Below are 13564 nucleotides of genomic sequence, written 5' to 3' on the forward strand. Positions count from 1 at the left end.
AAAAAAAAAAAAAAAAAAATGCATCAAATGGTCCCAGTATTGCAGCTATGTCATGGTGGAAGGCCATGGGCTGCTAACTGGGTGCAACTTCTACTTAAGGTTAGTAACTTCATCTTGCTTGATTTACTTCAGCTTTCAGTTTAAATGTAAATGTAAAGCAGAGACCTGTTATAAGCACTTAAGTCTCTTTTGAACAGTGAGGCAACAGAGTTGAAAATAAGAATCAAACACTAAATTGTGCACAAATAGCTTTAGAGTATAATGTTCAGAGAAGAATAAATGCAGAAACTGTTTATGGCAACAAAAGGTCACACTGGCCCAGTAAATGAGGCTTATTCTCGCCGACCGAGACAAGGGTCTGAAGTCCGAAACACTAAGGTTTAAGACAAGAACAAACTTTTGCAACCTACCCAAGAACATTTTAGACAGTGTATTCACACACTTTTCTGTGATCGGATTTGTGATGCTGCTTCTGCTAGAAGTTATGCGTCCTCAGACTAAAGTCCAAGAGAGAAACGCTGCAATTATGAAGTGGTGACCTGCGGCTTGGAATGATTTAAGACTGTCGCTTACTTCAACTGTGGAGTGAAGATGCTTCAGATGATTAGCTGCCAAAAAGAAAAATATCCCAACTACAAATCATTGCAGTAGAGAAGAAAAAAAGCCAGTACGGTCTTTAAAACCTAACTTCTGTCAGTCTACTGCTTCAAGATGCTCCCAGTGAGACTAATCAGCGCAAATAAACATGGAGGGTTTTGAGCGTGAAAGTGAATAAACGCTAATGGTCACTGTCCGTTGCTACGGCTTCACAAACCCAGAGAGTAATGGAGATAAAGAGTCAGTGCTAGCCCAGACCTGCCACCACAAACACCACAACTCCAACACCAAAGAAAATAAAACGGTGATATACAGATGATATACAACAGTGAGATAAACAACGGTTGAGTGAAAGATTGCATTAAAAAACAGCCATGACACAAGACACAAACGAGACAGTTTTCTCTTGGTTTCTGCATACAGACGCTCCCTCGCCGCATCCATGTGTGTTTGAATACGTGTCCGCCAGGCTTTTGTTGTTAGGTGATGAATGTGGTGGTGTCGCTCACTCTACTGTCACAGACTTGGCCAGGTTTCTTGGACAGTCAACCTGTGTTCAAACAGAAGAGGTCATTTACTACATGACCATATAAAATGGACAATAAGTAATACACACCTTCTGATGTTGACTTAATGCTACTGTCAAACTATCAAGTACGTTTACCAAAATCATAAAGAACTTTTATGTGCCAAATGTAGCATTTATTTTATGTCCAAAACCAGCATCAACACTGGCTATGTTTATATGGCGTACTTCAGTTTAGCTGTTTACTTTGACCTCTGATATCCTGTAAGACTTCTTGTATACTCTTATGACTATTTTCCACACATGTGAACACTGACTGCGGCTGCAAATGGCGGAGATGTGGGATTTGAGAAACTGATATTTTACTGCATTTGCGTCTTAAGTGATAGATGAGGTTTTAAATCTCATCTGGCTAAACAGTCATGTTCAGTTACAGCTGAGCCTGATGGACCAGCACTTACGTCATAGCCTCGGAGGACCGCCAGGTGGAAGGACAGCAGCTGCAGTGGGATGACGCTCAGGATGCCCTGCAGGCAGTCTACACAGTGAGGCACTTTGATGGTGCGGCTGGAGTTCTTGATGGTCTCGTAATCATCTTTGTCACAGATTACAATGGGGCGGCCCTGTAAATCAAGCAGATCATCTGTCAATGTGATGCTAAACCTCGATACGAGTTGCAAAAAAGGTGAATCTAAAAGATCCCCCCCAAATTTCCCCATCAGTTGATTTTCACACCCACATGTGCTGTAGATTACTGCATTGCAATGATGTCACACTGAGGTGAGCCCCTCCTTTGTATTTACTGAGGTGAAGGTCAGAGGCGTGGCACAGATAAGACTGTGAAAATGAGCTTAACATGCAGAACGTGCTGTGGTAAAACGTTCAGGGACTTTAAAATGGTGTGTGTGTGTGTGTGTGTGTGTGTGTGTGTGTGTGTGTGTGTGTGTCTCTTACCTGGCGGGCAAACACTTGCTGCAGGGCATTCTGACATTTGCTGTAGGTGTGGTCTCTCATGATGATCATGATGACCGGCATGAGTTTATCCACCAGGGCCAGTGGGCCGTGTTTCAGCTCGCCAGCCAGGATGCCCTCTGAATGCATGTATGTAATTTCCTTGATTTTCTACACAGGATAAGAAAATCTAAGCAAGTTTTTGTCATTGCAGCTTACACCTCAGTCCATATCTGTACTTACACTGCTTTTCTAAAAGTTGCTGTGCTCAGTGTTTTACTTTTCAAAAAGGAGGTTAGAGACAATTATCTATCATATCACCCACTGCCGAAATCCCATCTTTTTGGTGTCTTAAGAGTAAAAAGGGTAAAATATTTATTGTAGCCTGGCGTTATATTTATGACACTTTTCTCATTACTGACTCACATCAGAAGAATCAATAAGCTGGCAGAAAATAAGGATGTACTTGCTCACCAGTGCTCCTTCCAGGCAGGTAGCATAATGGTAGCCTCTGCCCATGATCAGTACACTCTTCTGCTGGTACAGCTCTTCTGCCAACTTCTGGATCTCATCATCCAAACTGAGGACCTCCTTAATCAGATCTAACACAGACGTAACAGAAAACCAGATATGATTAAAACTTAACTTGACTAAAAATGTTGGGCAGGGACATTTTACCATTAGGGACATGCCATCATATGCTTTAGATCCAGAGAAGCATGAATGTGCTTACAGCTGACAGCTGACAGCTGGTCCTCCATCCCTCCCTCTCTCTTGCTCTCCCTCTCATCACTTACTTCATCTTCCAAGAGGATTGTTTGAACAAACATTAGAAGTCAATGTACTTTGGATGTACTTGACATGTGACTGGAGCGCTGGTTTCATATCCCTATACATTTTCTCTCATGTGATCAGACTTCCTTGGCTGAACAAGAATACTCGTGGCTTGATTTACCTGGAAGCACTCTCAGACCCTGGATTATCTCACGGCGTCTCGGCTGCATGGAAATCCTGTCGTCACACATCAAGAGTGCAAACATGATCAGGGCAACAAACTGGCTGGTGTAGGCCTGCAGAGCAAGAAGTCAGAAACGCTGAGTGTTATAAATCTATATAGCACTATATTGAGAGGTGGGGCTATACAATGACTGAGTCACCTTTTTATAGTTCATCTCCCTGTTTTCACAGTGAACTGTCTCCAGCTAATAATCTGCACCAGATGAGAAATGGAAGGAGGAGAGGTGGGTTTCAGTGCATGCCAAGCAGCATTAAAAGCTAGCGCTTCTCATCCTGGAAAACTTGGTGAACACACAACTCCACATCAGAGATCACAGCACACAACCCTAGCACATCTGAGACTTCATGCCTGCCGTCATCACCGCCCACTCACTCTCTCTCTGTGTTCCTTCATCTCACGTTTGGAGGCCTTCCATGCCCATTTGGGAGATTTAATCAGTGCTCGGGTGAAGCCAAGCCATTTCACGGGACCCTCTAGACTCAGAAATGCCAGTGTCTAAGGCCAAGAAAATAGCTGTAAAACATTTATACTGCCCACCCCTCCCCCTACAGCACGCTAACCACAGTCTCTCAGAACTCTTGACAGTGTGCGCTGTTTGGTCAGATGTGGCAACATATTCAATCCACATAGTAAACTGTGGTGTTTTTCTGTGTTCACGTCACCAACTTCTTTTTGTGGTTTTCGTGCAGAATATGCCAACTGTTACCCTTCAAAAAAGGTGACCACCCTTACATACAGCTGACACGTGAATGGATTTCCCTCACGCAAAAAACAGTTCAGGATGAGAAAACAAACTTTGTAACCCTGTAAATTCCCAATGGATACAGTTATGTAATCCAGAAAGGCAGTCCTTATCCCATTCCCTGTCAGTTGACCTGCCAGAAGGATTTGCCTTTTGTTAACATCAAAGTATTTTGTACACGTCTTAAATCTTATAAATATGATCACAGTAAATGGAAAAGCCCCCCCCCCCCTTCCAGTTCATACAAAAACAACCTCAAATGCATGAAAGAAAAAAAAAAAAAAAAAAAAAAAAAAAAAAAAAAGAAGAAATAAAGCCCAAGTAGATGAATTTGGAGTCATTTAGCAGTTGGGTGCGATACATGTTCTCCGGTGATTTGATGAGCTAGGTTGTGCAGCATTTAGTTGAGCTGGGTGTGGGTGTGTGGCCCAGCCAGCCAAGCAGTAAATGATGGCGTCGCCGAGGCGTGCTCAGGGGCTTTGGAGCAGCGCTAGAGTCGCTGAGCCAAGCCCAAGGGCTGGGCCAGGGAGGGACTTGCTCCCATCTCTCTCCCCACTACTTCTTTGCTCTGCATCTGAATCCAAACCGGGAGTGAGGTGGTGGTGGTGGGCAAAAAAACCCAAAGGATCCTAGCTTTACATGAATTGAGATGAGAATATCAGTCCTCTCCCCGTGGGATCAGAGAGGAGGAAGATGTCAGCTTCCAAGAGGAGAAGCCAGACTCACAATGGAGTTTTCATCTGGGTTTCATTCAGGGTCAGTGGGTGTTGGGTTCATTTGATGTGAGTTGCACTTTCTAACTAAAATGTGGCAGTTCCTATGGACATGTGCTTGAGACAAAAGAAATTATACATTTTAATCTCAATTGAGCAATATATGTAATGAGGCTTGGTGAGCAGTATCTGGTAATTTATAGTAATCTCTGTTAGTGGTTTACATCCACCTGATTTGTCACCAACTGGTCAGTCTTGTCCATAAGTATTGACAAACATCCTCAAGTGAAAGTTATAAAACTGGCAGGTGTAGGTCAATTAAAACTAAGGCTGCAACTGACGATTATTTTCTAACAGCGTGTTCAGACCAAGTCAGGCACGTGCTGATTAGCTGCAGGGTTGTGCAGCAGTATGGGTATGTTTATTTGTGCTTTAGAACTTAGCCGCCAGAATCAGAAGATAATTTCTCATCTTATTCACCAGCTGTCTCGCTACCAGCGCTTTCTCTCCTCATTCACACTCTAGGTCGCTCGACCACCGCTGTCACCATCTCTCGCTCAAACACAAACCAAACAAAGCTTCTTGGTATTGCTAATTTACTTTGTAGACTGCAAGCCTGCTGGGTACAAGAAATAAACCAGGTGACGTATCATAGTTTGGTCCATGATTTGGATAGCGCCTTGTTTCAGTGGTATTTCAAGCTGACTGTAGACCACTGTGGCCGGATTGGCCACTGCAACGTGATGTCGGGTTGTGTTTCTCCAAAAGTAGATTCGGTTTCATCTTTTCCGCAGCAGGTCGCTGCGTTCCCCCCCCCCCCCTTCTACTTTGTCTGCGGCCCCCACTGCCACAGACTAAACACACCACCCACATTCAAACTGAATGGCAAGACCTGCGTTTATGAGACCAAGGCTGAATTCAGACCAAAAAGATATTAAATTTCATATCACAGAAGACATAAAACCAGCAAATTAACATTTGAGCAGCTGGAGCCAATCAGTTTTGGCATTTTTTTCCCCCCCATTAAAAACTGACCAACTGATCAATTGCCCATCAAATTTGTTGCAGATAAAACAAAGTCTGGATTATTGTGAATTACTGTAATAATTTCAGGCAAGAGAATTATTTAAATATTTTATAGCAGCAGCCTGGGAAGAAGGAAATTTTGTATGACCTACACCTTATGTGAAAAAACATGGTTGTAGATACAGTAGATATTTCCCAGATATTCCAGCTGACCGAATACATGAGACGTTGTGTGATAAATGAGTCTTATGATTAACACATTTGTGGGTTACCTTGGTGCTGGCTACTCCGATCTCAGGCCCGGCGTTGATGTGGACTCCGCAGTCTGTCTCCCTAGAGATGGAGCTGCCCACTGTGTTGGTGATGCCCACAGTCAGAGCTCCTCTCTCTTTACAGTAGCGCAGGGCCATGAGGCTGTCAGCAGTCTCCCCTGGAGGATTAGCACAAATGGAAAAACATAACAGTTTAGGCAACAGTTCTGACAATAAAATTATGATGATTTATTAGTTTGCAAGGAAATGATTTAAAACAGCTTCACAGAAAAACCACATGTATTTTGCAAAAAGTAAATACCACCAAAAAAAAAAAAAACCAATTCCCTCCCGTCACATTCAGAAAACTCCACTGTGCTGTACAAGTTTGACTTAACAATTTGCTAACACCCAAGCTGAGCTCAAGAAAAGAAATCAGTAAGAACCAGAGTGGCTCCCAGGGACGGAAAGTGGAGGACATGGGGGAATGTGCACTAGATCAAGTCCAGATGGCACCGGCGTCCCCACCTGACTGGCTGATAAAGAAGCAGACGTCGTCTCGGAAGACGGGAGTGTTCCTGTCCAGGAAATCGCTGGCCAGTTCCACCATGACAGGCAGCTCGGTTAGCTCCTCCAGGACCTGGCGGGTCTGTGAAAGCAAAAGAGCGCTGCTCAGCATCATTCTGTTAAAACAAGCCAGTCGAGCTCAGAGCAGAGAACACACCAGCACACAAACCTCATACCTGTGTCTACACAATACAAATGTTTTTTTAGTGTGATGGCAATACAGACATGTTTCCATAATGCGCATTTGATCAAAGAAGAAAAAGCAGTTTGTTAGTAATAGTGGCTACTCACTGCCACACCGGCATGGTAGCTGGTGCCGCAGGCAATAAGGATAAGTCGCCGACACCTCTGGATCTCTTTGATGTGGTCCTTCAGTCCACCCAGGATCACTGAAAAAGCAAACCGAACACACAACCCATCATTATTTTCCACGTCATTAACAATCAAACAAAAAAAAAAAGGGAATGCTGAGACAGAAGATTTATTTTAACATGTACGTAGCTCTGTTTAGCTGCCATTTGAGCAAAATGCATAAAGAGGCAGAATAGAAAATAGTGTCCTCATAAGTTGTGTTATTACGCCAATGCTTCACTGAGAAAAATAATTAGACCCAACTCTAACCTGTGTTGTTGTCAAAGTTGATCCTCCCTCTCATGGTGTTGACCACAGACTCTGGCTGCTCAAAGATCTCCTTCTGCATGAAGGCACTGAAGTTGCCTGTGGTGGGAGGATCAGAAAAGAGGGGAACATTTCCAACATTAGAAAAACAATAAAAACCCCCAACTAAATGTCTCTTAAGAACATGGTGATGGACTTTTTATAAAGTGTGAGCACACATGAGGCTGTCTGAGAAGGGTCATGTTGACACACATGAAGTACCTGTAAATGCAAACCACAGCCTCCCAAAGGATTAAGAAAACTCTTTACAATGTTTTAGTTTGTGTTTGTTGCTTTGTCAACATATTCAGAGCCACAGTGCAAATCACAGCTTAAATGAAGGACAACAAAACATGAGACATCAAGGAGATAGTGTTTTTCCATCAATAATAAACCTTGGCACTGAAATATGCGAGCATTTGTCAGCCTGCTTCTGACAGCAATTTGGGTCAAGCAAATTAGGTTATTCAGCAGAAAGGCTCCAGAAACTGAAAGGGAGGAGAGTGGCTGAGTAATGACAGGACCACAAAGGAATGTCAATACCGGCCAAGATCAGTTTACCTCTGCCCTCTGCTGGATCACTGAGGAACAGTCGGTGGGAAAGGAGGAAATACAAAAATTCATACTTACAATTAAATAGTTTTTTGGGTTTGGTTCAAAAAATAAAAAGAGAGAAGCAATTTAAAGCCATCACTTTCGGCTCTGCACACTTGCAATGGGCGATTTAACTACTTTGACATTTCACAAACTAAATGATTAAATCGAGAAAATATTCAGCAGATTAAATAATACTATAATTAGTGAAATAATGATAATGCAGCCATAATCCCCATTAAGGGAGTAGTTTGGTTGGCCTTTTGGGAAATGTGTTATTCGCTTGATTGATGACAGTTAGATAAGCAGATCATTACGTATCCCACGTCTGGACTATAAATATGAAGCTGGAACAAGCAGCCAATTAATTTAGCTTGGCATAAAGACTATCCTGAAGAAATAACCTGGCACACAGCCTCCCTTTAAAAAAAGGCAATTTGTAAATTTTGTGATGAAAAATAGTTTTTGTGCAATTAAAACAACAAGATGTTGTTGCAATGTTATATGAGATTGGAGACACGGAATTTAATCTTCTCATACAACTCGACAACGACAGCTTTATAAAAAGAGACAACTCTGTTCAACTGATGTAAATACTAAATAAAGTTTTTACAATTTAAATTTCAGATCATGTGTCAATCAAAGCAATAAATGCTTCACTGTCTTCCTAAACACAAACTGAAATGTGTGTCACCTCAGGCACAGAGGGGGAAGTGAGGGTCATAGTTCCACAACTGAGATGTCATCTGAATGCTTTCTTAAAACTGATAACTAATCCAGCAGGGTTGTAACTACCTGGATGATGAAAAGAATGGCCTATGGGCTGGTTGTTAAAAAGCCTGTTCAGCTATTTAAGCAGCCAGTCTCCCATTAATACTCACAATAATAACAGGGTTCAGGACAAAATTACAAGGCAGTGTCCCAATGATTTACTTGCAAACAGGGCTTAGAGACATGTATGGTGGGGGTAGACAGAACAAAGGCTGACATACCACCTACCCTTCATGATCTGCTGGAGCTCCATCTGCAGGGTCTGGATGGCGCGGGCTGGATAGTCTCCAGCTGTACGCTTTATCCTGTGGATGGACAGGCGGCCTTCCATCACGGCGGCCACGTCGTCGTCCTCCAGGAAGATCACCCGGTTTGTGTGCTCGATCACAGCGCTGAGAAAGAGACGGACCAAAAAAAAAACGACATCAAAACTTTTGCACTCCACAGATAAAGCGGAGATGCATGGACATGGAGAACCTTAAAGGCGGTGTAGAAAAGGTTGATGCAAAGACACAGGCATCTGCTTACCTTGCATCAGAGGCAAAGTAGTATTCCACAGCCTTCTCATCCACAGGGAACAGACAGGTGTCCTGGTCTGCCCTGGGTAGGGCACTGCAGCCCTTTTTGTCTTTAGCAGCTGAGTAGAAGAAAAGAAAAACTGGGCCTCAGTCACACTTCAGGTGTGGATTAACTTAGACTAAAAACTGAATTTTAAACTTACAGGAGCGGTAGAGCACAGGAATATGATCTGTGGACAGCTTGTGATCACTCCTCACTCCCATCAGCAGGGGACTTCCCCTCCTGCACAGCAACATTTTTTTATGAGTCAACAACAACCAATATCTGTATTAACAACAGTTTGACAGCTTTAGTGAGAGTGTACCTTGTGCCAACTGCCTCTCCAGGGTAGTGGACACTCTTGAAGACCAGGGCAAAAGCTCCCTCCTGCCCGGTGGAAGAAAAAAAAAAAAAAAAAAACATCAGACAGGCTCTTCTATCTGCTATCACTTCAGGAGAAGCATTGTGCATTCACGTGGCCTTACCAGCTGCTGGATCACCCGTTCCACCAGTGTAGAAAAATTGAGGTCGTCACTCTCCCGGTTGTCATACATGTACTTCACCAGCTTGGCGATGGACTCTGTGTCAGTCTCAGATTCAAACTCATAGCCTTTGCTCTCCTGTGGAGATGTGGAGAGAGTGAGTTAGTTCTGCCACCTGTCTGTGATGAAAAAGACATGAAGAATAGATGATAAAAGAAATTTCCTCACCAAGAATTTCCTCAGGTCTTTGTAGTTGGTGATAATTCCATTGTGAATGACAATAAACTCTGCAGACCGAAAGATTGTCATAAACTTTAGATACCGAGATCCCTGCACCCAGGTGAAACTGACTGAGCTGTTGTGGAATATATGGTAAAGTGTTGAGCAAGTTAGCGTTGCATCTTTAACACCACTAACCATTTGTCTTGTCAGATCTGTGTGGATGGCTGTTAACTGGGCTTGGTACACCGTGAGTAGCCCAGCGGGTGTGAGCAATGCCAAGGTGAACATCAAACTCCACGTCCAGGTCGACATCCTGCTGTTCTAGAGGTCAAAAAAACAAAACCAAGCACAGACAATATTAAGTATCCCAACTGTACCACAGTATACAGGATGAGAAATGAACCATTCATTTGTTGCTGATTTATTCTTGTTACATGAACAACTACATCTTAGCTTACTGTGGATCTCCTCATCCAGAGCTTTCACTTTTCCAGAGGTCTTGATCAGTTGGATAGACTTGGCGTTTGACTCCCACTCCTTCCCATTGCCACCATCAATTCCCACTCCTGCCAAAAAAAAAAAAAAATAGGTATTTATTACAGTCGATAAATGACGACAACAACAACAAAAAGAAACTTCGAGACAGAGACTGATCCTTCAATTGTGTTTTGTTGTAGTTGCAGATTTTGTCCACCAAATGGCACTCTGCAACTTCCCTGTTGGCTATACTTGTGTTTGGAATACCACTAATTAGCTGACACAATCAGCCGTACTTTGTTTAAAGTACTTTTCTATTAAAAAATAAAATAAGGTTATTTTTAAACCTTATGTCATGTTATCTTGCTGAGGTCACATAACTACACACGGTATATGTCTAAAAAATCCCATATAAGCTGGGCTATAGTATCATTTTATTGTGAAGCACTTTGTGATTTTTATCTGTGAAAGGTGATATACAAATAAACTTTACTTGTTATCAACTGGTTGAAAAAGAAAAAGTGTGCTACACTTTAAGATCTGTGTGGAATACAAAAGGGACTTAACATAAAGTAAATTTGCTTTATTAGGGGTGCGGTGAATCTACATAATGGTTGTTCAATAATTCGCAGCGAATATCAGTGTTGCTTTTTGTTCCTCACTCATTAGAATAACTAAACAAAACATAAGTGTGACTGATAAGATCAGTCTAATGCTACACTCACTATCAGAAACTTGGTGGCATTATCAGAATGAGTGTCCTACAGGCAGACAGTGAAGGAAAGAGGCCTGAGGGATTTAAAAAAAAAAAAAACACACACACACACACACACACACACACACACAGTGTACTAGTGCTACGAGCCCCCCCCAAGCCAATCTCTCACCGGCTGAGTCATAGCCTCTGTACTCTAGACGTTGCAGTCCTTTGAGGAGGATCTCAAGGATCTCACGGCGAGTTCTTGGCACATGGTAGTTGAGATAGGCAAAGATTCCTGCAGAGTAAAACAAAATGTCAAGATTCAGTTCTGGGTTCTTACTTCAAAGGTCTGCTTAGAAGTGCAACTGAAAGTGAAGGTTGACTGAAATGCCTGTCGGAGAGGTACATCCACATTGTTAGTTAGCGGACGCTCAATGCTTAATGCCGTTTGCAGCCCTGCTGCCTAGTGATTAGGGCTGGGTCATATGGCTGACATCAATATCAAAATATTACTAAGAATAGGCCTATATCTGGATATAATGAAAGAAAAAACAAACAAACAAAAAAACAATAAATAAATCTAAATGTTCTCTAACACACAAAAATATGCTAAAAATCATCCAGTCACAATACAAAAAAACACCAGAAGATGATGTGTGATAATACTGAATTTCTGACCTACACTAATAACATGAACAAATCTGTCAAGGCAGCTGAAACCAAGAAGAACGTAATGCAATTCCTTAAGAAATGAGAAAGACCATTTAGTTACGTCAGCCTCTATTAGGATACTATTTAGGTTTCCACATAAAAACTCTATGGTAGGTCATGTCATAACAACAGATATTGTTTTCTGTCAGGGATGTAAGACCTGTTGAGAGACAAAAGCCTAGAGTGTATCTAGACCTGGTGTCTGTCAAGATAATATCTCCTGCCTAGGGAAAGGGTGGTGAAGGAAGTAACTGTCACAATAACACAAGACATCTAAATATAGATTTTCACTTTTGGTCCAAGATACTTATATTCAAGTATACACAACTGCACATTAAAACTATCATGGGGAAAAAAAAATAAAAAATAAAAGGCTTATCATTTATAAAGTGTTTAGAGCGTCACTCTGTAAAATCAGACTGCCAGTTGTTTGTGTGTATTTACTAAACTGGACTCCATTGAGTAACTCACACTGACAGGAGTGTTTGCTAAAGGAAAGGCATGAAAAACAGCCCTGTTACACAGCTAACCATTGACAGATCAACGCAAATGTAGAGCCAGAGGGCTGCGTGGTTCAACAGAGGATTCATTCAGAAGAGCAGATGGTCGAGGAAGGTAATGAGGGCCAAATTGCAAAGGGAAAGTGTTATAAGCTGGCTAAAAAAATTAAATCACAAGACCTTTGCTTAAGAAATAGGTTTAACAGGAGTAAAAATTGAATCAGAACAAAGTAACATCTTAATCAGTAGATATTTACAGATAAGCATGTGTTTTTGGAATCCCAAATTTTCCAACTAAGGAAGTCTATCTGGCCGACTAGTAAACTAAGTGATTATAGTGACAGTGATGCATTACAACTTATCAGTCACAAGTGTGTGTGAGTGAGTGAGTGAGTGAGAAAAAGGAGTCAGAAATCAGTGGGCACTGACAGATAACATCACTAGCAACTGATCATGACCAAACGCATCATTTTCTAGGTAACGTTACTTTTTCAATAGAAGTTCGACGTTAGTGCAATATGACAGCGATAAACGAGCGTTAACTTACATCCAACCGGGCACTTTTATTCACGCTTTCATTTTAAGCCCTTAAAGACTCCATTCACAACAATGTCTTTAGCATTTAACGCTAGAGTGTTGATGGTTTGTGCTAGTGGAAAGTTACTTCCAGGATGGACATAATGTCACCGCAACCGACGTTAGCAGTCTGGCGTTAGCAGGAAGAGAACCGGACATCATTTTAACGCCACTCACACATGTCGACTTCACATCACACAGCATGTACAGTAAAATTAAACACTGGTTGCTTTATATCTGGCTAACGTTAGCTAACAGCATCAGCAGCGCGCATCTTATATTCGCTAACTGAGGTTAGCCACCCCTAGCTAGCTCATTCAACTGACTTGTACATTTAGCCTAACACAGCGATGCTAACAGGATTTCATATTAGATATTGGTGTTCTGGTAAATAGGGAATAAGACACATGTAGAATTTATTCAATACTCACCACACATGTTTACAGCTTGCCTGTCAGTTACAGCCACTCGGGTAGCTAGGTGCGCCTGTCAGATAAGTTTCACCCCCTTCTGATTTAACTGACTCATAGCCAACCGCCTTCTTCCATGCAGCCTTCTGATTGGCCGAACGAACTGTCCGTCAAGTTGCACCAGGTTGCACCTACCGACGCAGGCACTCCTGACGTGGCATCAGGATGTAGATCCGTGGGCCGCCCATTTCCTAAATCGACGTGACTGCGCATGCATATGCTCTCTGTTAACTGGAAATGAAAGTAAAATCGAGCTAAACAATGCAGCACGATGTTTGCGTTCATTTATAATTTGCTAATAAAATGACAGATGCCTATAAAGCCTCTTTATTGCACGGACATTGCAAGGGTTTTTAGAAATACTATTCCTCCAGCACAACCCACCCACCTTGTAAGAAATTGTAAACCTTTTATTCATGAATTTTCAAATAATTATTTAAATCGTACAGATTATC

General features: G+C 42.1%; 1 protein-coding gene across 1 annotated transcript; it reads right to left on the reverse strand.

Annotated features, from left to right (window-relative positions):
- Window positions 1-235: 235 nt before the first annotated feature.
- LOC123960680 (glutamine--fructose-6-phosphate aminotransferase [isomerizing] 1) lies at window positions 236-13186 on the reverse strand. Its single transcript, XM_046035586.1, has 19 exons — window positions 13071-13186; window positions 11040-11147; window positions 10134-10241; window positions 9871-9996; window positions 9682-9740; window positions 9457-9591; window positions 9297-9358; window positions 9135-9214; window positions 8942-9050; window positions 8642-8805; window positions 7013-7108; window positions 6683-6780; window positions 6353-6473; window positions 5846-6003; window positions 3030-3144; window positions 2549-2676; window positions 2078-2245; window positions 1585-1746; window positions 236-1147 (listed from the first exon to the last, which is right to left on the reverse strand). The coding sequence occupies exons 1-19, from the start codon at window positions 13075-13077 to the stop codon at window positions 1103-1105; spliced, it is 2049 nt and encodes a 682-aa protein (XP_045891542.1). The 5' UTR covers window positions 13078-13186; the 3' UTR covers window positions 236-1102.
- Between the last annotated feature and the right edge of the window lie 378 nt (window positions 13187-13564).

This window comes from Micropterus dolomieu, linkage group LG21 (assembly GCF_021292245.1).
Source record: "Micropterus dolomieu isolate WLL.071019.BEF.003 ecotype Adirondacks linkage group LG21, ASM2129224v1, whole genome shotgun sequence".
NCBI classification, from domain to species: Eukaryota; Metazoa; Chordata; class Actinopteri; order Centrarchiformes; family Centrarchidae; genus Micropterus; species Micropterus dolomieu.

Excerpts from the sequence above, each read along its gene's own strand:
- LOC123960680 (XM_046035586.1), bottom strand. Across the intron at positions 9,997-10,133 it reads TCTGGATGAGGAGATCCACA|AACAGCAGGATGTCGACCTG; the intron begins GTAAGCTAAGAT and ends TTTGACCTCTAG. Across the intron at positions 3,145-5,845 it reads TCGGAGTAGCCAGCACCAAG|GCCTACACCAGCCAGTTTGT; the intron begins GTAACCCACAAA and ends CTTGCTCTGCAG.